Source organism: Sinocyclocheilus grahami, unplaced genomic scaffold, assembly GCF_001515645.1.
Source record: "Sinocyclocheilus grahami isolate Dianchi unplaced genomic scaffold, SAMN03320097.WGS_v1.1 scaffold17.1, whole genome shotgun sequence".
In the NCBI taxonomy this organism is placed as follows: Eukaryota; Metazoa; Chordata; class Actinopteri; order Cypriniformes; family Cyprinidae; genus Sinocyclocheilus; species Sinocyclocheilus grahami.
Window position 1 is genome coordinate 3,114,791 of NW_015505196.1, and position 26,052 is coordinate 3,140,842.

At 36.6% G+C, this 26,052-nt stretch overlaps 2 protein-coding genes across 2 annotated transcripts; both read left to right on the plus strand.

Moving 5' to 3' along the window:
* The first annotated feature begins 3,159 nt into the window (after positions 1 to 3,159).
* LOC107551107 (fatty-acid amide hydrolase 2-A-like) lies at positions 3,160 to 13,662 on the plus strand. The gene is made up of 11 exons (XM_016232602.1): positions 3,160 to 3,470; positions 4,749 to 4,831; positions 4,903 to 5,039; positions 5,119 to 5,328; positions 8,107 to 8,226; positions 8,393 to 8,528; positions 10,891 to 11,008; positions 11,078 to 11,197; positions 11,824 to 11,935; positions 12,163 to 12,351; positions 12,430 to 13,662. Exons 1-11 carry the CDS (start codon positions 3,282 to 3,284, stop codon positions 12,615 to 12,617), a joined length of 1,602 nt encoding a protein of 533 aa, XP_016088088.1. The 5' UTR covers positions 3,160 to 3,281; the 3' UTR covers positions 12,618 to 13,662.
* A 1,987-nt stretch (positions 13,663 to 15,649) lies between these two features.
* Positions 15,650 to 19,978, plus strand: LOC107551115 (thioredoxin-like). Its single transcript, XM_016232612.1, has 5 exons — positions 15,650 to 15,861; positions 17,938 to 18,042; positions 18,129 to 18,194; positions 19,648 to 19,713; positions 19,860 to 19,978. The coding sequence occupies exons 1-5, from the start codon at positions 15,838 to 15,840 to the stop codon at positions 19,923 to 19,925; spliced, it is 327 nt and encodes a 108-aa protein (XP_016088098.1). The 5' UTR covers positions 15,650 to 15,837; the 3' UTR covers positions 19,926 to 19,978.
* The last annotated feature ends 6,074 nt before the right edge of the window (positions 19,979 to 26,052 follow it).

Below are 26,052 nucleotides of genomic sequence, written 5' to 3' on the forward strand. Positions count from 1 at the left end.
TCAACTATGTTATAACAGAATGATTTGATATACCATTTTTCTTTCTGCAAAATGTGTGTAAAATGACCATAAACGGGTTTTCTCATTATATACAATGTATCTATAAACTAAATATAATTTGCATATTAATGTATGTTTGGGGCAACATGTAATGAAAAAGTGTAATAATGGGAGTAATATTTGACAAGATTTTCATAATAATATATAATATTTCATAGAATATTGAAACATAATTGATTTCCCTATTCATTTGTTATGTCTCCCAAAATGCTAATAAACATGCTTTTAGTCCCAGTGTCCTCATATGAGGACATGTATGAAATCAACATCCGGTTTCGTAACAGAAAGTCATATTTTGATTTGAAACCCCATAACATTTTCCTGAGATGTTGATTTATGACAGACAGTTTAAAGAACCAGCTTGACCAGTACGTGATGGTGTTTGAACGCTCCTCACCCTGCGAAGATCTGGTGGATTATCTAGAAAATAATTTGTAGGGTGGCAGAGGGGTAGCAACACCAAAGCAAGCCCCCATGCATGGTTTTTGGGGATTTATGGTCTGACATACACAGTTGTGTTCACAAATATTGTATTACCAGTAAGTAATCATCTACTGTTTAAAATGAAAAATAAATAGCAACATTTCAATATCCATCATGGCACCAAATCAATACACAATATAAAAAACTACAACAGGTAATAAATGTTTCTGAGCTTGTATCACTAAAGAAGACATGCGGTTATATTAAAATTACATAGGCTACTTAGATGGTATAAATCACGTTTAGTGCAAGTTTAAGAGTAACAAAAACTTTTGAATGTCCTAACATTAGAAAGAAATACAATAATATTAAAGCACTGAAACTGTTTGATTTTCTGTTATTCACAGAGATGGGAATGTCTGTAATTACCCAGAACAAACTCTAACAACCATATTCTCTAGCAACACCCCAGCAACTACATAGCAAGAGCATAGCAACCACCCAGAATATCCTAGCAACACTTTAGCAAACATATATCTGACCAAACCATTTACGTATTTTAAACTAGACTTTAAGACAAGCCAGCATAAATTTGTCTTTCAAACTTTTCAATCTAGTTATTACAGTTTTTCTTAGAGGTTTCTTTCAACTGCTTACATTTTCAAAACTTTGCCTCTTTTTTTTTCAAAACTTTACACACAAATCCAAGAATTGCACACACAAAATGCAAAATGCCTCACATCTCTTGCTAAATGAAGCACTGCATTCAAAATATCACAAACACATCTCAAAAGCAAACATTTGCAAACACCTTTGCCATAATATTAATTCATGTTAGATTTGTTTGTGTTACAGAGGATTGTGTGTTGTGTTTTGCAAAATGTGTTTTATGAAATTGAAAACGGAGTCAAAGGCCGAGAATTAGTGTAGTTTTGCAGATTTGGTGTGTGGTTCTGGTGCTTGAGTGTCAACTTTCAGAAATTGTGTGACAAGGAAAGATTTTGTGTGTAAGCAGCTGAAAAAGACTGTAAATGCTCACACACAATTCAAATACACAGATGACTTCTTCTGTGGTATGTATTATGCATCAAAGCTGTAGTTTAGGATTCTAGTTTGGAGACCATTTCCCACTATTTTGAATCAAATAGCACTGTTTTTTGCATGCTAATCGATACAGTGTAAACTTGTGGTTCCTTCAGGCACAGAAGAGTACTTCCCCCCCTGTGTATGACATGGAGGGCAGGTACCACGGGAAACCTGAAGATGGCATACATCACAACAAAAAGACCAATTGTAATTCTAAATCATATAAAACATAAAAACAAGGCAATAAAATTAGAACAGCCAAATCTGGCAATTATTGTCTGGTTGTGTCACCTGTCATCGTGGTCCCAGAAGTTCCTCTCATGGCCGTCCCAGAGGTTCCTGTCAAAGTCCTTCCTGCCACAGCCGTCCCAGAAGTTTCTGCATTGGCTGGCCAAGAGGTTCCTGTCTCAGCCTCTCAATCCCTCAGCTTCTTAGAACCTGGTGGACTGACATGTGTGGTCTCTCCATGCCTTAGCATCTTGCAAGGCTTCCAAGCCCTGGTAGCATCTGGTGCCTTGGCTTGAGGCAGTAATATCTGCGTTTGGCAGTATTACTTGCTTATGTGGTGACCACAACATAGAGAACACAGGACAATGTAATTACTGTACAATTGTAGATTGTGCACTATATATTGTATGTAATAACTACATACAACAATTGTATATGTATTTTCATATGTAATAAAACAAATGTTTAAAAAAATTTAAACTGTGCCATATTTCTGAGTGATTATATATCATAACAGCGTAGATTATACCAGTGGTTCTCAAACCTGTCCTGGGGACCCTCCTAAACATTTTTGATGTCTCCCTCATCAGTCACACCCTCATCAGTCTTCATAATACAGTTACATATCGAATGAATTGGCATATTTAGTCTAAATTAATGTATTTTTTTTTTAAATCCCAAAACTTTGAAACCTATTAGTTCAAAATTTCCCTTTCTGTTATTCCAAACCAAATTCCAACTAATTGTAATTAATTATAAATAATCAAAAATTATATATATATATATATATATATATATATATATATATATATATATATATATATATATATATATAATAAGTTTTGCCCAACCCTCTTTAAAAAAAAAAGATTTAGGAAATATCTATATGCATTTAATAATTTTTCTCAGCTTCTTTGGCAATGAATGTTTGTGGCTTACCCTCCTTGTGAAGGGTGTCAATGATTGTCTTCTGGACAACTGTCAGATCAGCAGTCTTCCCCGTGATTGTGTAGCCTAGTGAACCAAACTGAGAGACCATTTTGAAGGCCCAGGAAACCTTTGCAGGTGTTTTGAGTTGATTAGCTGATTGGCATGTCACCATATTCTAATTTGTTGAGATAGTGAATTGGTGGGTTTTTGTTAAATGTGAGCCAAAATCATTACAATTAAAAGAACCAAAGACTTAAACTACTTCAGTCTGTGTGCATTGAATTTATTTAATACACGAGTTTCACTATTTGAGTTGAATTACTGAAATAAATGAACTTTTCCACGACATTCTAATTTATTGAGATGCACCTGTATGACTTTGTAACATTAACCTCCCATGTATCCAACTGCAAGGATTCAGTAACACCGCTCTGCATGTAGAGGGCAGTGAGGAGCTAATTCCTGTTTCATTTTGAAACCGAGCTGCGCACGTTGCCGCAGCTGTATCGCTTCTAGCCTTAACCGCTGTGCACTGTTGTCATTGCTGCTCATTGATGATGGCTTTGACCCGGTTCGAGCGGTTCTTGGGCCGATTGCTTCGAGCTGTGGTTTGGATGCTCTTCGCCGCTTTTAAGTTATTTGCACCCCAGCAGAGGCATGGAGTTTCGCGACTCCCACCCATCACTAACCCACTTCTGCTGCTCTCAGCGATGCAGCTTGCCCGAAAGATACGTCGGAAAGAAGTAAGATGTAAATAAAAACTGCCTAGGCTTCATGGCTTGGTAATTATAATTAACAGCATAACCGTAATGGCATGTTAGTTACTCTTTGAGTGACGCTACGGCTACGGTAAAGATCTTATTTCACACCCTTATGAGGAAGAGATGCGACAAGGTGAATTGTAATGAATGTTGGGAGTTGTAGTTTAATTTAATTTAATTTGAGTCATTTAGCAGACGCTTTTATCCAAAGCGACTTACAAATGAGGACAGTGGAAGCAATCAAAATCAACAAAAGAGCAATGATATACAAGTGCTATAACAAGTCTCAGTTAGCTTAACGCAGCACACGTAGCAAGGGTTTGTAAATAATATAATAAATAAAAAGAAAACGGATAGAATAGAAAAAGAATAGAGCAAGCTAGTATTAGAGGTCTTTTTTGCTTTTGTTTAATTGTATGAGAAATGAAAAGAAAACGGATAGAATACAAAAAGATTAGAAAGCAAGTGTTTTTTTAAAGAAAACAAGCAGCAAATGAATATTATTTATAATATTCAAATTATTAAATATAATATTAATATTATATTTCAACACAGTTTCTACAGTTTTATAACGTAGTTTATTAACACAACAGTTCGTCTTCTGATCAAAGTTATTTTTAATGTAGGTAATCAGAGTGGGAACCGTATTTGCGTTGGCACACTAGTTTAGAGGGATTCACGAGTTTCCAAGGCTGCTCAAAGGACAGCAGTAGTTATGAAATCAATATCTATATTGTTTAGGGCTTAAAGTCTCCTATAGGTAGCCTATGTGTATCAAACTACAAGTTATTTGGTCTGAAAATAAGGATTATTTTCAATTCCCTCATTTGATTGTACAAAAAACAAATAATTCTCACATTAAATGATAGATATATAATATATAGTAGTTCATTTACATTTAATATTATATAGTAGCAACTTTTTTAATAATCAGGAAAAAGTATTATATTGAATATAAGTATTAGTAATAATATATTAGTAGTAGTAATATATATATATATATATATATATATATATATATATATATATATATATTTTGAATATATATATATCTTTTGAGAACAGACAAATATAACACAGTGCAGTGTGCACATTTTTATTTTTCTAGGCATTTGCTCCATTTTTCATATTCACAGTACACTTGACCTAGGTTTTCAATCTGTCTTTCAGTTAAGTACCCACAACCAATTTTGTATGTTTTACTTTTGTATGTTTTATGCAGCCTAAACACTTATTGATTTCCTTCCAATTTGTCTCTAGGTAACAAGTGTTGAAGTGGTCCAGGCCTACATTGACCGCAATCAAGAAGTGAACCCACTTATCAATGCCATGGTCAAAGACAGGTAAGTGAGTTGAAGTGTAAAATCAAACTACATTTTGTTCTGATTCTGAAAACACATTCTCATTTCTTCAGGTTTTCTGCAGCGCTTCAGGAAGCTGCACAGGTTGACAAACTAATAGAGGAGGAGACAGGAGGAGAGGAGGTGCTGGAGGACAGGCTACCTCTGCTTGGAGTACCCATCACTGTTAAAGAGGCCTTTGCACTTCAAGGTATGATATTTTTTGCAAACCCTTTTTTCCAAAATGGTAAATATCTGCAGGATAACACTTTTTGTTTTCTCCCTAACAGGCATGCCTAACTCAACAGGGCTGCTGACCAGACGGAATCTGGTTTCAGGAGTAGATGCCCCATCTGTTGCTCTGTTGAAGAGGGCAGGAGCGATTCCACTGGGTGTGACTAACTGCAGTGAGCTCTGTATGTGGCTAGAGTCCCACAACCACCTCTATGGCATCACTAACAACCCCTATGACTTTGAGAGAATTGCAGGCGGCAGTTCAGGTCATTTTTACACACACACACACACATATACACATCCTAACACTTTAATCAAAGTAAAACTGACAGACAAATCCAACCCTCAGTCAATCTTTTTAAAAATATTATACAATTTGCTGGCCTGTTTGTTCAATTTGATGTACGTTTAGGTGTTTTGCATCTGTTAAAGGTGTGCTCTATGATTTTAACTTAAATTAAATTTTAAAATAAATTTAAATACAAATGAAGTATTAATTAAAAAAAATGCATTATTAAATACCTTTTACCCCTAAATAAATGAAGAGTTAAAAATAGTTAAAAGTGTAAAATAATAAAAATAAAAAAGATAAAGGATTCAGCCACATGGGTTTCCGTGGGTCTTAAAAAGCCTTAATTCGCTCTTCCACGAATGAAGGACTTAAAAAAGAGTTGAATCAGAGCAGAAAGTCTTAAATTTATAAAGTCATTGAATTATTGGTTGCATGCAGTACTACTACTACTACTACTAATATCCTTAAAAAGTATTTTTGACTTGTTTTCCAGTACAAATATCTAAACAAACTTAAATCAAGAGATTTTAACCTGAGAAGCAAAATTAAAATATTTGAAGTCTTGTTTTCTGAGAAATTGAACAAAATGAAGTGTATTAAATACGTTTATGCTTAAAGTGCCCCTATTACGCCATTTTTACGGTTCCTAATATTGTTTTGGGAGTCTCCTACAATAGGATTACATGCATGCAAGGTCAAAAAACTTTTTAGTTTTCTCAAAATATGCATTTAATATCACCTCATTTTCCAGCGATTCTGAAACGATTCGTTCGAAGCAGTTGTTCAAAGATTGAACTCTCTAAACCCCTCCTTTCTGTGAGCCTGCTCTGCTCTGATTGGTCAGATGGCCTAGTCTGTTGTGATTGGTCTACGGCGTACAGTGCGTGTCGGAAACGATATGCCTATTTTAACAGTTCTGTATTTTGAATGCTATATAGAAAATATAAACATCTATTATTTATCATACTTACAGGTTGTGATTCAGTGGAGCAGCTGGTCCAAATAAACAGGATACTGATCCATCTTTCAACAGCAAGCGTTTTGTGAATCCATCGTTGAACTCCTCTAGATTAGAGAAGCAGTCATCAGTAGAATGACGTGTTTGTGAGCCAGGTCAAGTTCTTCGTGGCCGGCCAACATAGAACACAGGTGCGCATTATGCAAATGTGTTACCCTGAGACCTGTAGCCGTCACGGAAGTGGGATTCGAATTACTAACGACTCGTTTCAGCTGTTCAGAGTAACAATATCTGTATATATTATTTATATATATAAATATTTATCGTGCACTTTCAGCTTTACAACGTTGCAGATTGTTTACATTCACATACAGCTACATTACACACTGCATGAAAGGCAATATTGGAAATGGCATAATAGGGGCACTTTAAAACAAGAAAAAATATATGATAATGAGTTATAAAAACCTGTTTTCCCTTTGAATTAAGTTGATTTTTAAGCCCATTGGCAGATTAAGTCATTTTAATCTGTTTCTAAGAAAATAAGACATCCTATGTCATCCTATCCCTGCTCTTACTCTCTTGACTGTCGTGAGGATTGACTCGATACGAGCTGGAGACAAATGTGCCTGCATCATGGTAGAATCCCACACCACGCCTAAATAAGTGGTTCTCTGTAGTGGAGAAATGTGACTGTGGTTGATGTGACAGTGTTAAACATGTTTCTTTCCCAACTTTTTTGGAGTGTGTTGCAGGCATCAAAATCTAAATTTATTCATATTAACAAAATACATTTACGTTGCATGGTCAGTGAAAACTTCAGGTCAGTGAACAAATCACAGATTCTTGATTTCATTGCATTTTACAAAACGTCCCAACTTATCTGGAATTGGGGTTGTAAATATACACAACACACACACACACACATATTATGTAAACAAAAACTTTATTTTGGATGTGATTAATCGTGATCGTTTGACAGCACCAAGCGGCAACCTCCCGCTCTCTCTCGTGAAGCCAACAAGGAAGTGACTTAAACTGTAATTCATCAACTCGCCGCTAGAGGCTGGCTGCAAAAGGGAGTCAATCCCATAGACTCCCCATGTTAAAATGCCCAACTTTACAGCAGAAAAAAACATATTTACAGCCTGGTTCAAAAAATGATTTTGGTCTATATAGCTAATTTTGCCCTTCATGACAACTGTTAGGAGGGCGATTTTTTTTTATAACTCATCCGTTTAAATTATATTAAACCTTAAAGTTGTGCATAATTAAGGGCGTGGCCACTTGAGTGACAGGTGGATTGCCGCTGCTGTTACCACCGTCGAGCTAGGTGGGCGTGGCTTCACCAACCTGCTCCCGCCTCTTTGCCCATTTTCGATTATCCGGGAATGACGCGCGGTGACGCGCTGCCAAGATGGCGCCTGCCGGCTCCGCCCACTTTTGAGCTTCAAAAACTCTCTTCGGAAATCTACGGGTGACGTCACGGACACTACGTTCATGTTTTTATAGTCTATGGACAGCACTAATAAAAACTTTATGCTTTAACAGCTATAAAACCACAAGATCACATGACCAGCCAAGGCATACAAAATTCCCTGTATCTCTGTAATCCTATTTCTTTCGGACACTTTTGCTCACAGAATAAACTAATAATAGTTGACTGTGAATAGTGCACTGCGTTTTTAAAACAGCATCTGTAACTGAAAACTATTGCCCTTGTAGTAGAAGTCCATGATGACCTCCAGGGCAACATTAATTAAAATGAAATATAATTAACAATTTCAATTGTAGGAGGTGAAGGCAGTATATTGGGTGCTGGTTCCTCTGTGATTGGAATTGGGTCGGATATTGGGGGTAGTATCCGTATTCCCTGCTTTTTCAATGGCATCTTCGGACACAAGCCATCAACAGGTAAGAAGAATAGTTGTAGTTGTTTGCATGTATTGGTAAGAAGAATAATGGAGAGTGACACAGATGGAGTGTCAAAGGTTTCTGTTTATACTTCACATATTGTAGTAATATTGATTAAGGTTATGAGGAACACAAAAACGCCATTTGGTTTTCTCTGTACATACAGGTATCGTAAGCAATGATGGTCAGTATCCTCCCGCCTCTGGACTGCAGATGGGATTTCTGTGTACAGGACCCATGTGCCGCTATGCTGAAGACCTGATTCCCATGCTAAGCATCATGGGAGGACCCAATGCAAATAAGTAATAGACTAGACAGATATGATCATCACAACAACACTGTAAAAGATATGAGCATTACATAATGTAATCTACACTGCTACTCAAAAATGTGTGGTCTGTTAGAAGTTTTTTTTAAAAACATTAGTCTACTATGCTAATCAAAGCTGCATTTAACGGAAATACAGGAAAAAAAAGAAAATATTGTGAAATTTCTCATGCTTTCTCACTTTTAGATTTCTGCATTTATCAGACGCTTTTATCCAAAGCCACTTACAAAAGAGGACTTGTAGCAATTTGCCAAAAAGCCAACAATATCCATAATACACAATGCCAAGTTTATTATACAACTAGATTAGGAAGTGGACTGGAGAATAAAAGGAATGCAGAGAGTGCAGTGTGTGTAATGGCATTGGTTAAGAGAGTGGAGTGGTTATATGCTTGTAGAAGGAGTACCTTCAGCTGCTTCTTAAAGGGTTAGTTCACCCAAAAATGAAAATTCTGTCATTAATTACTCACCCTCATGCCATTCCACACCCGTAAGACCTTCGTTCATCTTCGAACACAAATTACGATATTTTTGGTGAAACCTGAGAGCTTTCTGACCCTGCATAGACAGCAGCGCAACTGACACGTTCAAGGCTCAGAAAGGTAGTAAGGACATTGTTAAAATAGTCCATGTGACATCAGTGGTTCAACCTTAATTTTATGAAGCTACATGAATACTTTCTTTGAGCAAAGAAAACAAAAATAATGACTTTATTCAACAATTTCTTCTCTTCCGTGTCAGTCTTCGACACACGTTCATGAGAGTACCATGATGTATGCGTGTGGTGCTGCTGACGCATAAAATTATGGTTGAACCACTGATGTCACATGGACAATTTTACCGATGTCCTTACTACCTTTCTGTGTCTTGAGCATGGTAGCTTTCTGCTGTCTATGCAGGGTCAGAAATAGGGCTGTCGCGATAACCGCAATATCGCAATACCGCGCTATTGACGAGCAAACCGCAGAGGAATGCAAGAACCGCAGCAACCGTGATTTTTGGGTTATGCCCTTCTCGTTTTACACTTCATGCATGTGGACTGAATATTAAACAAGTTAGTAATGATAACATAATGTGTACCATGCTGATTTTTACAGAGTCTCCGTAGATTTGCACTTAACATGCCTAAACAGACAGTGAATGAGAGAGAGATCGACTGAGCATGTGCGATTACTTGCGTCTGTCTTCCAGGCTGAGTCATATATATTTGTGAAAATAGGTTGTCATGTCCAAGGAAAGCGAAATCTCTGTCTTAGCATCGATGCATAGCTGGTCAGCTGAGCCTTCTAAAGTGGCGCTCAAAGTTAAAATGATTTCAACAGCATGTTTCATTACATCTCTTTGAATGAATGAATCAGTGTTTTTGATCGTGTAGTTGAATGACAGTCCCTTTCCACCACCTTGTGGCGCAACACTGTAACTGCACTGAAATATCAAATGAAAGTCTCTTGTCCAGTCAGATTAGAAAATCAGATTACAACTAGGCTAACTGTTATACATATAGGCTAACGATAACCTAACGATCTTATTGTCAGGTTTATGTTCTGTTATGTGGACCGTTATTTTGTCATTCGCGATAATATCGCATACCGCGCGCTATTGAGCCCCTCAAAATTACCGCAAGGGAAATTCCCTCACTCTGACAGCCCTAGTCAGAAAGCTCTCGGATTTCATCAAAAATATATTAGTTTGTGTTCCAAAGATGAACGAAGGTCTCCGGTTTGGAACAACATGAGGGTGACAATTTTTGGGTGAACTATCCCTTTAAAAGTTCTGATGGTCTCGTCTTGAGGGTCCAAAAGCATTCACTGCATGATGAAGCCTATTAGAATGTTAGAATATAGAATAGAGGATAGAGTATATGTATCCTCCTTACTGTATAAAAAATATTAATTTCATTTAAAAAAAATTACTTCATAAAATTTATTATTTTAATATTTAATAAAAAAAAATCGTACTGACCCCATACTTTTGAACAGTGGTGTATTTCCATTATACTTTTGTATAATAGTTTACCTTGCAACATATTGTATAGGGTAACTTTTATTTCAATCTCTCAACTTATTTATTTTCATTTTGGTCAACCACTGTTAGAAATGTATCCTAAATCAGGGGTGCCCAAACTCGGTCCTGGAGGGCCGGTGTCCTGCAGAGTTTAGCTCCAACTTGCCTCAACACACCTGCCTGGAAGTTTCTAGTATGACTAATAAGAGCTTGATTAGCTGGATCAGGTGTGTTTGATTAGGGTTGGAGCTAAACTCTGCAGGACACCGGCCCTCCAGGACCGAGTTTGGGCAGCCCTGTCCTAAATGATCACTTCTCTTTCACTTCTGGTAGATTGGGGCTGTCTGCTGAAATAGATTTGAAAAAGCTGAGGTTCTTCTCTGTTCCCCACAATGGAGGCTCTCATTTGGTCTCTCCAGTTGACGCACAGCTGCTTCAGGCACAGAAAATGGTAAGTGAGTGTGTGGATTGGCTTCAGTCAAATAATTTTCCTCTCATAATGGGCTTTTGGGTTTTTTAGGTGGTCAGACGTTTAGAGGCAGACCTTGGGGTCAAGGTCCAAGAGCTGTTTATTCCTCAGCTCAAATACTCCTTTCAGATCTGGGGAACTATGATGGCCTCACCTGGCAAAGATGGAAAGGTGGGATTTTTGCCATTATAATTTTCATGTCTTCTTCATATACAACATTGAATATATTGAATAAATGAATATATATATATATATATATATATATATATATATATATATACTGGATAAAATATTAAACTCTTTTTGGAGACAAATGAGTTCATCAAAATGAACGTGAAGTTGAGACTTCACTGAGAGATTGGCTAACTTTAGCTCTTTATTTTCATCCTGTTAAGCATCCTGTTAATTGTTTTGCTATTGTGTAAATAAAGGGGTTATGCACAACAAACTTCCATGTTCTGTAAAACAGATCTCATCGTTTATGGTTTAGGTCTTTTATATGTGCTTTGTTAAACATGGAGCTGTTTTATTCAAAATGCTTTTAAAGGAGATGTCTAAGATGCAAAATTGATATGTAAAAGTTTGTTTTTCTTCTTCTCACTAACTTTCTGGCATTAAAATGATGTTATAAAAATATAATTAAGTTTAGATGTCTGATTTAACCGAAGCATATTGTCTGTTATTCCTTTTTATAGACATACTTTTCTAATAGAAGCAAATCATTTTTAAACGGTATATTAGGGTACGGTTTAACATGATTTTTATGAGATTTTGTATCCCCCCCCCCCCCATCTCAGCCTCCTACCACCTTTGCAGAGCTAATGAGTGAAGGCGGGAAGAAGGTTTGGCCTGTCTGGGAGCTGTTCAAGTGGTTTCTGGGATTTTCTTCTCACACCTTAGCAGCAATAGGTGTGTGACAGAGCAAATGAGCTTGTGCACTTTTAACCGTGACTGACTGAATCACTCTTCCATCCATGTCTGATTAACTTTATTGGGCATGAGATGCAAATCAGTGCTGCCAATGTTTTCCTGTGACAAGTGTTCCCAAAAGTGTGCAGAATCGGCAAAGACTTTTTTTCCCGATGTATCTGAAGATGAATGCATGTGATAATAGTGTTCCTGTCTGTCTCTCTCAGGTCTGGCTCTTGTTGAGCTGTTCCAGAGTTCCCATCCATCTCCATTCATTCTACAGCAGAAGGAGAGTCTGCAGCAGGAGCTGGAGGAGTTGCTGGACACAGACGGAGTGCTGCTGTACCCCTCTCATCCCCAGATCGCTCCCAAACATCACCACCCAGTTTTCACACCCTTCAACTTCTCTTATACTGGTAAGTGTTGTTGGTTGAGATCTACTCATGATCTACTTATTATGGAGTTGGGGCTCTAAGTGGCTCTGTTCTCTGCAGGTATCTTTAATATCCTGGGTTTGCCAGTAACCCAGTGTCCATTAGGGCTGAGTGAGGAGGGTTTGCCCATGGGCGTACAGATTGTGACAGGTAAATTACAGGACCGTCTCTCTTTGGCCACTGCCCTCTACCTGGAGAAAGCTTTTGGTGGCTGGAGGGAACCAGGCAAGTCAGCAGCCAAGCCTTAATCCACCCCATCCGTCTGCAACAACAGGACCACATGACCAATAACACATAATGTACCACATATACAGCATGTGTAACCATCCAAAGCTTACTTACATTCATTCTTCCTTTAAAGTGCAGAGTGCATTTTACACTAAACTGACATGTTTTAGAGGGCTGCATTTGTGTTTACCCATATGTAAACGTGGTATTACTTTTATTTCATTCATAAGAAATGGAATGGATGCGGGATCCAGAACAAAGAATTGTGAGATATTTACATGAGACATCTATTAATTGTGTAACTATGTGAGAAATACCATATTTTGTTTCATAACAGTACATATGTGTTTTTTTTTTTTTACTTTAGTGCACTAAAACAAGGATGTTTGAACACATTTGTGCTGTTCACTGTTTCCTCTTAACAAGCTTCTCAAGAGCAGGCTCTTTCTTGTGACAAATCGATTTAATCTTTAGAATATCCTTTGCCGTAAGCAGATTTCAGTGTTTTAGAAGGAAGACATTTTGTTGCACTCAAAGGGCATAAAACAGTCATATTTAGAAGTAAATATCAAGCTGGGGCATTTAAATGCTGGGCATTGGCAGTTTTCTTGGCCTTTATTACTCCTATTTTGTTGTTGGTTTCTCTGAAAAATCTGGTCAAACATTTTTTAATGTGCTGACGTATTACAATGCGCCTAAAGCAGTTACAATAAATGAAAAGAAAAAATTTTTTTGATGTGATCTTCCCAAATATTAAGTGTTATTCTTGTCTTAGATAGTATATTTTTTAAATTTCCTAATAAATATGTCTGAATTCTCAGCAACATTAACATAATCAGCATGTCATGAACAGTAATCATCAATATATTGTTTTATAACTTAGAAATGGAAAGCAGATGACATTGCATGCATTTATGAATTCATTATGTAAGGGATCACGAATAGTCAGATAACTCAGCTGGATATAGTTTGAATATTTCACAAAACTGAAGACTCTTTCTTTCTCTCTCCTTTTTGCATTTATTTGTAAATCATATCAAGTCACTCAAATTCACCTCTTAGCTTGAGCCAATAAAATAAAAGCTTTGATTAAAAAAACATTTGACATTTTTTGCAGAGTAGAAATGGCTTGTACAATTAAAACTGCAAATGTTCACCTTTTTCACTCTATTTTGTGGCGATGTCAGTCCTATTTTATTTATTTATTGACCAGAGGACTACCTGGCCACTAGGTGACAGCATTTTCACATTATGTCATGTCTACTCTACTACGGTTTCAAAAAATTCAAAAATGTAGGATATTTTATAGTGGGTCTGGGTCCACCTTGTTGAGTTCATTCATAATTGCATGCAGTATCCCAGCAGCAGTACTGTTTTAACATAAGTTGTTTTGGGGTACAAATATTCATATTACTACTATTATTACAACCTGAATTGAGCTGGTTAAACAGTCACATTCACATGTTCTCTTTACTCTTATGTTAGGGAGTGATCTGTTGCCACTCTTTTGCCTCCAGGTTAGTTTGTCTCCTACTGTATATTGGGACTGTTTCCAGGTTTTCAATGTATTGTTTTTTTCTGATTAATTTGTTACGCGGTCTACAATTGAGATACAAAACACCTAGGAAACGGTAAACAACGTGAGACAGGTCCTTTTTACAATCAACGCTCTAGAGCTGCGGACTGATTAGATAGGAGAGGCTTTCATCAAGGTTTCTAAAACAAATGCTAATTATAGTCTTTCTGTAAAATGTTGGCTTTTAAATTGAACATCATGTGTGGACTGTAGACTAGTCAGTCCACAAAATATCTTTGCTCTTCTTTTTTCTTCCTGCAGTGTTTTTTACTTTATGGCATTCAATTATGGCAATATGTCTGCAGGTTTTCATTCATCCAGGTGTTTGTAAAACAAATAATTTAATATTTAATTTGTAAGCAAATTTTGTTGAAATATAATTTTGTTGTAATACTATTCCAACAGATTTAGCATCATTTCACTGTGATGAGTGAACAGCTTTAAAGTAGCACAGTGAAAACCTTCACAGGCCATCTTAGATCTCATTATTAAACTAACATTATGTTCACGTCTCAGACAAACTTTTACGGCTATACAACTGCCCTCAAATGACCTTTAAGCAGTTGTAAATAAAAGGCTTTCTTTCCAAATGATGGAGACAAACACCTGGAATCTCTGAATAGCTACTAGCCTGGATGAAGGATGCGACAGAAAGAGAAGGACAGAGGCAGCGCTTGGTATCTGTGGCAACATCGTACTCGGAGACTTCAAAGAGCAAGGCCTAATTATTCCAGATCCTATAACAACACACTCATCACCATCATCGCATGCATTTTCATCAGTGTTCAAAGAAAATGATTAACATGATTGAATGGGATGGAATGAGGCATCACAGAACAGGCTGAGTGAAATGGAAAGCTGTCCAAAAGAGCAGAAAAAAGGAGCAGCGTATGGAACTAGACATGATAATTATCTGTGAAGCAGTGTGATCGCTTAACATTTTTAAATCATGCATTCTCCAATAACCAAAATAAATAAAGTCTCATCCAAATATACGTTTATTCATTTATAATTTACCATCTGTTTTGATATTTAATGGGGTATTTTTAGCAGATGTCATTCATCACAGTAACTGTGTGTCTATTAAATATTCATGATTTTAACATGAATATTCTATGAACATGTTTGTTTCACACCTGTTTAGTCAAAAAAGACAAGTTTATTAGATACAATATCTGCACTGTGATAATCAGAAACTACTGTATCTAATGATTTCAGTTCAACACAGGTTATATTGCAATGCTAGAACGTACCACTTGCTGGCTACTAAAAAGTGGTTTACTATAAATGTACAATCACTGTAAAGTTAACATAAGTGAATTGTTAAAAGTGGTAAAAAAATGTGTTTATGCAAATTTAAAAGGGATTGCTTGAGACCTTTGTCCACACGGATTTATTAAAAATGTAAGAACTGCTGTAAAACATCTTATAGAACCTAAACCTAATGCAGCAAGAATGTCCAGTGCTACTCCCACATCACGGAGCCATTTCTGGCCTGTAGTCCGCCAGCGTGAGCGCCTTTAGGGGCAGGGCTTTTTGAAGGAAGCGATGCTGTTTAAACTACACGCTCCAGTCAGGCAGAGCAGAGGGAGGGGGATCATTTCTGGGCGAGCCAGTTGAGGAAGGTTTGTTTTCCGAGCTCCAGACAGCAGTAAAGCGATAAAATGATCATCGTCATTGAAGATCAGGTAAGATCGCTGCTTCAATTCAAGACACTCACTACATTTTTTTTTTTTTTACAAAATAAGCTAAATCACGCGGTATGGATAGGGAGAACATGTTTTGCTGACTAACTGCCCGTCAAACCGATTTCATTTAAGTTGGTTGAAAATTCAACAGCTGTGTGTGAGAATTCATAAAGTATTAGCAAGTAATAAACTTAAATAAGTCAGTTCAGAGTGTGTTTGTAAAAAAATTTAGATAATGTTAGCCTATCTGCTAACCAATTCTTTACACCAGCTAATGTCTACTTAGCCACAGCGAAAGCCAAACATGCTTAGTTTTAGCCCATGTAATGCCGCTTTCATTTGACGTTATTTGCACTGCAACATTTGTGTTGTAAGATTATGAACCAACGCACGTGAAATAGTTTTGTGGCAGCTGGCATGCCGCTTCGTTACGTAACTTTCAGCTTGCGATACCGCAGTGTGGTCTAAACCTATCCTTTAATTTAACGTGTTCTCATTCATAGTTTAACCTAGATAACTAAAGTAGCACGCTCTTATAGCATTTCGTTTATTTCGGTGATCGCGGCCTGAAGAGACCTGCTCCAGCCTAGTGTTGGGTCGTTCTTGAACGATTCGTTCATTTTGAACGAATCTTTAATGTGACTCGGGAAGAACGATTCGTCTTGGGGAGTGATTCGTTCAGTCGCGCATGCGCAACATCCTATAGGTTCTGTACTGGAATTAGTCAAGTAGTTCACCTGGTTCGAGTCTTCGGGTTTGAGTCGTTCGTTCATCACGTGACAGCCCCATAAGCCCAAACCCGAAGACTTGTCAGATAAGAGGTGAGGTGAGCTAAAGACTGAAGACCCAGGTAAACAATGAATTAATCTTTTCTGTTTCTTATAGCAGTTTTGTATTGTTTGTAGTGTGATCAACGTTTGCGTAAGTAGTAGACGTGTTAGGGAAGTAACGCGTAACATTTTAATTATATTTTGCTAAAAATGAACCAAATGACTCGAAAAAAGATTCGTTCATTTTGCTGAACGAGACTCAAAGGTCCGAGTCGGTAAAATGATCCGAACCTCCCATCACTACAGACCTAGTCACGTGGGTTGGACTGTTTTTTGTTGTTGTTTGCCGCAGTGAATAAGACTAGACGGTGTACATGAACATTATTAAATGTCGATATATTGACACTTTCTTACTGTTTGTTGTAATGTAGTTAAATGCGCCCTATTATTTGATTCCGTCTGTTACAGATGAATCGTGTAATAATTCTTACAAAATGTTGACCTTAGTGGTCTACCGATGTGGTTTTGAGGGCAAGTGGTCGGTATATATTTAAATACAATTTAATAATAGCAAATAGTATAGAGTATGCATTAAATAAAACAATTGTTTTACACAATGAAGTTAAAGAAATAGTTATCTCAAGAATGAAATAGTTTTACTCACCCTCTTGTTGTTCCAAACCTGAATGAATTTCTTTCTTCCGCTTAACACAAAAGAAGATACTTTGAAGAATGTTGGTAACCAAACAGGTGATGGTAGCCACTGACTTCCATAGTATTTTTTTTTTTACCTACTATGGAAGTCAATGGCTACCGTGAAACTGTTTGGTTACCAACATTTTTCAAATCATCTTTTATGTTCCACACAAGAAAGAAACTAAAATAGGATTGTAAAAACTTGAAGGTGAGGAAATTATGACAGTTTTCATTTTTGGGTGAACTATCCCTTTAAGCATTATCTTTCAAACAACAGTTCTATACAAAAGTAGTTCACTGTGTAACTTGAAAAATTTATCCAGTTTGTATTTCTTCTCCAACAATGAAAACAAAGCATCAGGTTTGGACTGGAGCAACATAAAAGTGGAGTACCAGATTCTGTTCTGATTCTGTATCTCTGTTCAACACACTTTGGTTCCACTCCACAGTCTGGAATGCTGTGAATGTAGATAAGGTTCATTTAATCATGGATTTTTCTTTTCATGCTGTTGCCTCTAAAAAAAAAAAAAACAAGGGTCTACAGCAACACTATTTTAAAGAATTGCAGTGATGAGAAAACATGAAATCCAACATTGATTTGTGTTCATAGGATGGCTTTGACAAAGCTCTCGCTGACGCAGGTGACAAGCTTGTAGTGGTTGATTTTACAGCCACGTGGTGTGGGCCTTGTCAGAGCATCGCGCCTTTTTACAAGGTAAGGAACCAGCTTTAAGTCACTATGTATGAGTCGTTGGAACAGACTTCTTTGACACAGTTTCTCATTGTAATTCCTCACTTCAGGGCCTGTCTGAAAATCCTTCCTATGCTAATGTGGTCTTCCTCAAAGTGGACGTAGATGATGCACAGGTGAGTTTTCTAAATGTATTTTTTGGTACTGTAGTGTTGGAAATCTTGGAATCACTGTTAATATGAGATTCCAACTTGTAAAAAGCTTTCATGTCCTTGTAGAACTTGTAATTTTCTAAGAGTTCAATTTACCTGACTGCCACAATGTCACGTTGAGCCACTCAAAATGGCAGCGACTGGAGTTAAATGTAATTTAGTTGTTGTAAAGTTTCTGTTTAAGAATTCCTATCATTGTCTATTGTTAATGCAAAATTAATTTGAAAAACATTGACAGACACGCATTAGTTTAACATAGCTAGCACAGTGCTGAATATTTAATGTCTAATGTCCTGCTTAATAAAATTTAAAAGCATATTAAGCATTTGCATAACAACTGTTAGTTGTAGTATTGTGATTTTGTGCATTGTTGATTATTCAGATTACACACATTCATGGTTGCATTAATAGTGTTGTCATAGAAATGCATAATCCTCGAAGACACAAACAGCTCAGAATAAAAGTTTTTCCAGGTTATCGTCTAGTAATGGACCCTTTTCACATTTCTGGGGCTCTCAGAAGCAGAATTGATCATAGTTGTCAACATTTGTATAATGGTAAGGGAAACTACAACAAAAATAAATTGTGTTCTCATTTACCTTAATAAAAAAATATCTACAATAGGATTTCTATGACTTTCCAAAAGAGGAAAATAATATCAAGAGATTGATTACATTGGTTTGAAGGGAGATAGATGTTGAATTTGCCGTCACTCCCTCAGCCTTTGTATTAGAAACACTTACATGGTAGCGCTTTTATGTACTTCTATGTAACTTAATTCCAGGGTAGGAAAAGACAAAGTATAGTGTTGTAAATGTACATACAAGTTTTGCTGTTCTCAAATAGTGCTCTTTAGAGAACGGCAGGTAATTTGTTTGTTAGTAAACTAACAGACAGGTCAGTGTGAAAATTTGGACTGAAACTGGTAGCCAGAAGGAATTCAAAATGACTGTTTCACAGAAATTCACTCACTAGAAACTCCTCTTGTATGGGAGGAAAAGCTTTGGCTTTTATGAATCTTCTTGTTCATTCCCCATGCAACCATAGTTTAGGCCTAAATCCATTTAGATTAAAGAAATGTCAGCCCAAGGTTTATTTTTGAATGTGCCGTTTTAGCTCATGATGTATATACCACTAGAGGGCAGTAGAATTACATTACATTTATGCTATGATTATCCTACATCCAAATCAAACTTTTTTTTTTTTTGATTCTGTTCCTTTTTCTGAATGTGCCCTGCAAGTCCTATTCTTATTCAGTCATATTTGTACAATGCATTGATTTCATTACATGATTTTCTTCAACTTTTAAAATTTGGTATACATTATGCAGAAAGCTGATTTTTTTTTACTAAAAGCAGTTGGATGAGAGCAATAAAGCGTCTTAAGAAATATTAAAGTAATGTTCTGTGTTTTGCAGGATGTAGCCCAGTCTTGTGACATTAAATGTATGCCAACATTCCACTTCTACAAGAGCGGGAAGAAGGTTTGTTCTGTTGTCTGTCCTCTAGTTGAGCTAATAATAGTCACATATCAACTATACAAAGTTAAAGTATGGCTCTACGAATATGCTGAGTTTGATTTACTTCCAGTTATTGTTTGGTTGATTTAATCTGCTGTTTTCTCTTGTAGCTGGAAGATTTCTCTGGGTCCAACAAGACTAAACTGGAAGAGATTGTGAACCAACACAAAGGCTAAGCCTGATATGACCCACTCATAAATGGTTCCTGTGCAGCCTAAGCTCCAATTTTACAAACAATAACTCCCCACTTGTTTTGTTATTCATGAAGAACTTTCATTTTCTAGTCGTTTTATGGCAATTTTAGCCATTACAAAATCTTTCATCCATTTCCATAATGATTACCTCTGTGTGTTCACTCGTAACTATATTGTTTTTTTTCAATATCAATAAACAATTATAAAAAAAATAAAGGACAATGATGATTTTGTGCTTTAGAAGACTTCAAATTAATATTAGACATTAAGTGTGTTCTCCACCTCTTGTTAGTTCATTGTCCCAGGCCCTGATATGATGGATACCTGTTGTTGGCCATGTCTCTTTAAGGTTTCTCTCAAGTGTTTGTCTGAAGAATTTTTTATTTTTGGTAGCTGCATGAATTGTTTGTGACCAGCTTGTTGTGGCTGCAATCATGTGTTTAGTCGTTTTTATTCTAGCATCTTTATCACCAAGGAAATCTTATTTTAAGTCAAGCATTGGCAATTTTACATCCTGATCAATAGGTTATACAGGAAGAGTGACCGTTTCTATGCTATTGTGTGTGTAAATTGCATCAATCTTGAAAGACATCTCTTGTCAAACACTGAATAGTTTACTCCATTATTTTGTGTTGCTTGATGAGAGCCTATATTGCAAAAGATTGTTTATAAATGCATTCTCAGTTAGTTTTAATGGATAACTTTGAATGGTTGTGTATATACTACGGATAATATGGTATCAATATTTGACCATAGGTTTGGGGAACAGCCCCCCTTTTTGGTTTTAGGCTACTCCCCTTCAAGAAGTCTGCATGTCCCTGAAATGATCAAAGACCAATAACAAGGAATCTTTTACAATTACTGAAATTTGTCTCCGAAAACAAAATTATGGAATGCATCAGATAGTGTGCAGGCTTTATATTGAGCGTTATGTATGTTAGAATAGACTTATAAGTGGAAGAGAAAGTCAGTGTTTTGCTTTGAGAAGAGAGACATTATGAAAACAAACATTACTCTGATGACAATGAGAAGGCTCAACAAAAGACGGCATAAACAAGAACTGATTTTACAACACAGCAGAAGCAAATCACAGGTGTAGAACAAGACAATGAAACTCCCCAAAAACAATATTAAATCTGATATATATATATATCCTATTACTTGTTTAGCTTCTGTTTCAGTTTTTATAACCATTTCTTACTATGTGTAAGTAAGTTATTGTTTTTTAACGTGTGTTTGGCAGTGTTATTTTTTAGGATTATTGATAAACTACTGTCATTTGATTTGTATTAGTTATTTATGTTAATTTTTGTTAAATTATGTCTGAATTTATTATGTCTGTATAGGTCTTTTAAGTTTTTATGAAATTTTGTTGTATGCATTTGTCATTTTATTTAATCTCTATTTTTAAAATGTGTATAGGTAGTATTTATAAAGTTTTAGCTTTTAGTTTTGGATCTGTTTTTAGTTGTTTTAATACTACAATTGATTGCTTCTGTTGTCCTCATTTGTAAGTCGCTTTGGATAAAAGCATCTGATAAATGACTAAATAAATAAATAAATATATATATATAAACACACACAGTCAGGTCCATATACTGTCATGTGAAAAGTTAGGACACTCTATTGAATTCCATGGTTTTCTGTATCGGGGCATAAAAAAAAAATGTCTGGTCCTTGGCAAGTCATAAATTTGAAAACTAAACCCACAAGACATATTGCACTGTGTCATTATTTATTTACTAAAAATAATGCCAAAATAGAAAAGCCATGTGTGACAAAGTTAGGACACCCTTACTGTTAACATATACGGTGTGTTCCAAACGGGATATATCGCCCTCCGAAGGGCACTTCGGAGTGAAAACAATCATGGCCACCATATTGAAGGGTAGTTCCAAACCAAAGTGCTCAAAACTGGCCACTTCAAAGGGCCCTTCGGAATGAAGGATTTCGAAGGGTACAACTGATGGACACTTCGGGCTCCCATGATCCTTTGCATGATGACGGCGCCTCCGTGTGGGCAGAAGATGATGACGCAGAAGGGCACTTCAAGAAACAGTTGTTTGGTCCCCTACACACTTAAACCCTTCAAAGCTCTCACTCCGGAGGGTGTGAGAACCCTTTGAAGGGATTAGGGCATAGGGATGAGCCGTTCCGATTGGAACGCAGGGAGGAATTAAGAGGGTAAGTAGCAGTCAGGCACTGCTAATCAAATACCTTTGATTAACTGATCATCAGCAAGTGTGAGCACCTCTATAAAAGCAGAAGTTTTGGCGGTTTGCTGGTCTGGAGCCTTCAGGTGTGCGTTAACAATACCAAGAAGGAAAGACATCAGCAATGAACTTCGAGAAGCAATTGTTGCTGCCATTTATCTGGGAAGAGTAATACAGCCATTTGCAAACAAATTGAAGTCCATCATTCCACAGAGATGAAGAAAATTCGCAAGTGGAAGACATTCAAACAGACCCCAATCCTCCCAGGAGTGGACATCCCAGCAAATTCACCCCAAGATCAGACCATGTAACGCTCCGAGAAATGGCAGAAAACCCAAGAACTTCACCGCAGACTCTACAGGCCTCAGTTATATGTTAAATGATAAAGTTAATGGCAGTACGATTAGAAAAATATGGGACAAGTATGGCATGTTTGGAAGGCTTGCCAGAAGAAAGCCTCTTCTATCAAAAAACAAACAAACATGGCAGCACGGTTTAGGTTTGCAAAGTTGCATCTGAACAAACTATAAGACTTCTAGAACAATGTCCTTTGAACAGACGAGACCAAAGTGGAGATGTTTGGCCATAATGTACAGCGCCACAATTGGTGAAATCCTAAAAAGCATATCAGCACTTACACCTCATAGCAAAAGTCACACATGCTGGTGGAGTGCTGATGATATTGGGCTTGTTTTGAAGCCACAGGACCTGGGCACCCCACAGTCATTGAGTCGACCATGAACTCCTCTATATTCCAAAGTATTCTAGAGTCAAATGTGATGCCAAAGTTCAGACCTCATCCTGACTGAAATGCTGTGGTGAGAGCTGTGCATATACAAATACCCACAAGTCTCAATAAACTGGAGAAACGTTGTAAAGAAGAGTGGGCCAAAATTCCTCCAGAACAATGTGAGAGACTGATGAAGTCATACAGAAAATTATTACTTCAAGTTATTGCTGCTAAAAGTGGATCTACAGGCAACTGAATCATCGGGTGTCCTAAGTTTGTCACACATGGCTTTTCCATCTTGGCTTTATGTCATGTGATGTTGTTCATCTGAGGATTTATTTTCCAAATGTTAAGACCTGCCAAAGACCAGATGATTTTTTTTACTATGCCCTGATAAAGAAAACCATGGAATTCAGTAGGGTGTCCTAACTTTTTCACATGACTGTATACATGCACAATTTTTTTTATTATTTTAGCAGCTGACCAAAGCATATTGAATAATGAATATGGAGCTTTAATTTGAGGGTATTCTCATCAAAATTGGAGGAAAGGTTAAGGAATTACCGCTCTTTAATATGTACCACCCCCTTTTTCAAGGGACCATAAGTAATTGGACAATTGACTCAAAAGCTGTTTCATGGGCTTATATTTCTCTATCAATTAAGCAGGTAAAAGTCTGGAGTTGATTCCAAGTATGCCATTTGCATTTGCAAGTGGTTGCTGTGAACCCACATCATGTGGTCAAAGGATCTCTCCATACAAGTGAAACAGACAATTGTTAGGCTTAAAAAAAACAAACAAAAAAAAACATCAGAGAGATAGCAGGAACATCAGGAGGGGCCAAATAAACAGTTTGGTACATTATGAAAAAAAAATGCACTAGTGAGCTCTGCAACATAAAAAGGCCTGGACGCCCACAACGGACAACAGTGGTGGATGATTGGAGAATCCTCTCCATGGTAAAGAAAAACCCTTTCACTTTCATCCAGCCAAGTGAAGAACACTCTCCAGCAGGTACAGTAGGCGTGTCACTGTCAAAGTCTACAATCAAGAGAAGACTTCACAAGAGCAAATACAGAGGGTTCACCACAAGTTACAAACAAGGCCATCTGAAAGGCCTTCCAAACAATTAAAAAAGCCAGACCACTTCTGCAAAAGCATTCTTTGGACGGCTGAAATTAAGATCAACCTGTATCAGAATGACAGGAAGAAAAAAGCATGGAGAAGGCTTGGAACAGCTCATGATCCAAAGCATACAACATCATCTGTGAAACATGGTGGAGCAGTGTAATGGCATGAGCATGCATGGCTTCCAGTGGCACTGGGTTACTAGTGTTTATTGATGACGTGACAGAAGACAATTCTGAAGTGTATAGGGATATACTGTCTGCCCAGATTCAGTCGAATGGAGCAAAGTTGATTGGACGGCACTTCATAGTATAAATGGACGATGACCCAAAACACAGCAAAAGCAACCCAGGAGTTTTTGAAGGTAAAAAAGTGGAATATTCTGCAATGGCCAAGTCAATCTCCTGATTTCAACCTGATTGAGCATGAATTTCACTTGCTGAAGACAAAACTAAAGGCAGAAAGACCCACAAACAAACAACAACTGAAGTCAGCTGCAGTAAAGGCCTGACAAAGCATCACAAAGGAGGAAACCCAGTCTCTGGCGATGTCCATGAGTTCCAGACTTAAGGTAGTCATTGCCTACAAAGGATTCTCAACAAAATATTAAAAATGAACATTTTATTTATGATTATATTTATTTGTCCAATTACATTTGAGCCCCTGAAAATGGGGGGACTGTGTATAACAATGGTTGTAGTTCCTAAGCATTTTATGTTATATTTTTGTTCAACTCCTTGAATTAAAGCTTAAAGTCTGCACTTCAATTTCATCTTGATTGTTTTATTTTTAATTCTATTCTGGTGACATACAGAGCTGAAATTATTAAATGTCATAAATGCAATGACATAATTAGTAGACACTCAAGTACTATAGAAACATATTAGCAGAGCTCTTTTCTTTAGATAATTATGGGCCATTATTCGAAGCATAAACCATAAGTTATGTCCACCCTGTCATGGACATATACAGTATATTATTGTTAAATACATTTTCATTGCAAAATTAAGATGCAAATTATATTTTCTGAAAGGTATGAGGTCCCTTTCCTAAACAGGGTTATTTGTTTGCTTTCAAATTATAAATACATAAAAGATTTTATGTAAACCATGTGTATTTAAAGAAACTCACACAATTCGCACATGTATTTTTTCTTATTTGGAGAAAACTGTGATGTTTGGATGCAGTTTTTTGTTTGCAATGTTACTGGCCCTACACCTAGCTATTGAACACATTATGTAGATATGATTGAATTCATATTTAAAATATTATTGTAAAATATCAAGATGACAGGGTAGACCAGCACATAATGCAGAACACGCAAATCATGATAAACTATGATAATGAAACATTTATTTAACTTCTAAAAATATATAAAAATAATAATAAATAATATAATTACATCCTCAATCACACTGATTTTTCCAAGTGAAGCTGCATTCTTATGTGGCATTTAAACTTTTTTTTTTTCTGAGGACTGACTGGCACATCCTGATTTTGCAGGCGTACTCCCGTGTCAGCATGTTTTGGTCATGTAGGCTATAACCCAAACCTTATCATAACCTAACTAGATGGCAATTAATTCCATAACCTATTCCTAAGCCTTACTCTAACATCTCTAACAGCCCTGACTGTTTGTCAAAAATGTTGTTCCAGGACAAGAAATGTACCAGGATCCTTCTTTTGACCAGCAAGGTGTGGATGTTGAAATCAGTCTTCATTATAGCACTGTATCTATTTACAAAAGGTGGGGATTATGCAAAGTATGGGTTACTTTCATTTTTGCTCCCTTTTTGGTCCAATTCATGTTCAGCACTCTTTATTTAAGGGGTTTGTATTTCATAAACAGTCGGTGTGGACTCATTTTGTAGATATTACACGTAGGTCGTTTATTTATTTATTTTATTATATTTTTATGAAAAGCATATAGTCTAATGATGTTTAAAATGGAAACAGGATGTCTTTAAGTTTTATCATTTATGCAATCACTTACTTGCCTGTGACATTAATATGTGACGTGTAAAAGGATATATATATA

Bases quoted from the DNA above. Each gene is read 5' to 3' on its own strand.
- LOC107551107 (XM_016232602.1), top strand. From the start codon at position 3,282: ATGATGGCTTTGACCCGGTTCGAGCGGTTCTTGGGCCGATTGCTTCGA. The intron at 11,198-11,823 runs GTGGGATTTTTG...CCCCCATCTCAG, and splicing joins CACCTGGCAAAGATGGAAAG to CCTCCTACCACCTTTGCAGA. The intron at 12,352-12,429 runs GTAAGTGTTGTT...TGTTCTCTGCAG, and splicing joins CTTCAACTTCTCTTATACTG to GTATCTTTAATATCCTGGGT.
- LOC107551115 (XM_016232612.1), top strand. From the start codon at position 15,838: ATGATCATCGTCATTGAAGATCAG. The intron at 18,043-18,128 runs GTAAGGAACCAG...TCCTCACTTCAG, and splicing joins GCATCGCGCCTTTTTACAAG to GGCCTGTCTGAAAATCCTTC. The intron at 19,714-19,859 runs GTTTGTTCTGTT...TTTCTCTTGTAG, and splicing joins TCTACAAGAGCGGGAAGAAG to CTGGAAGATTTCTCTGGGTC.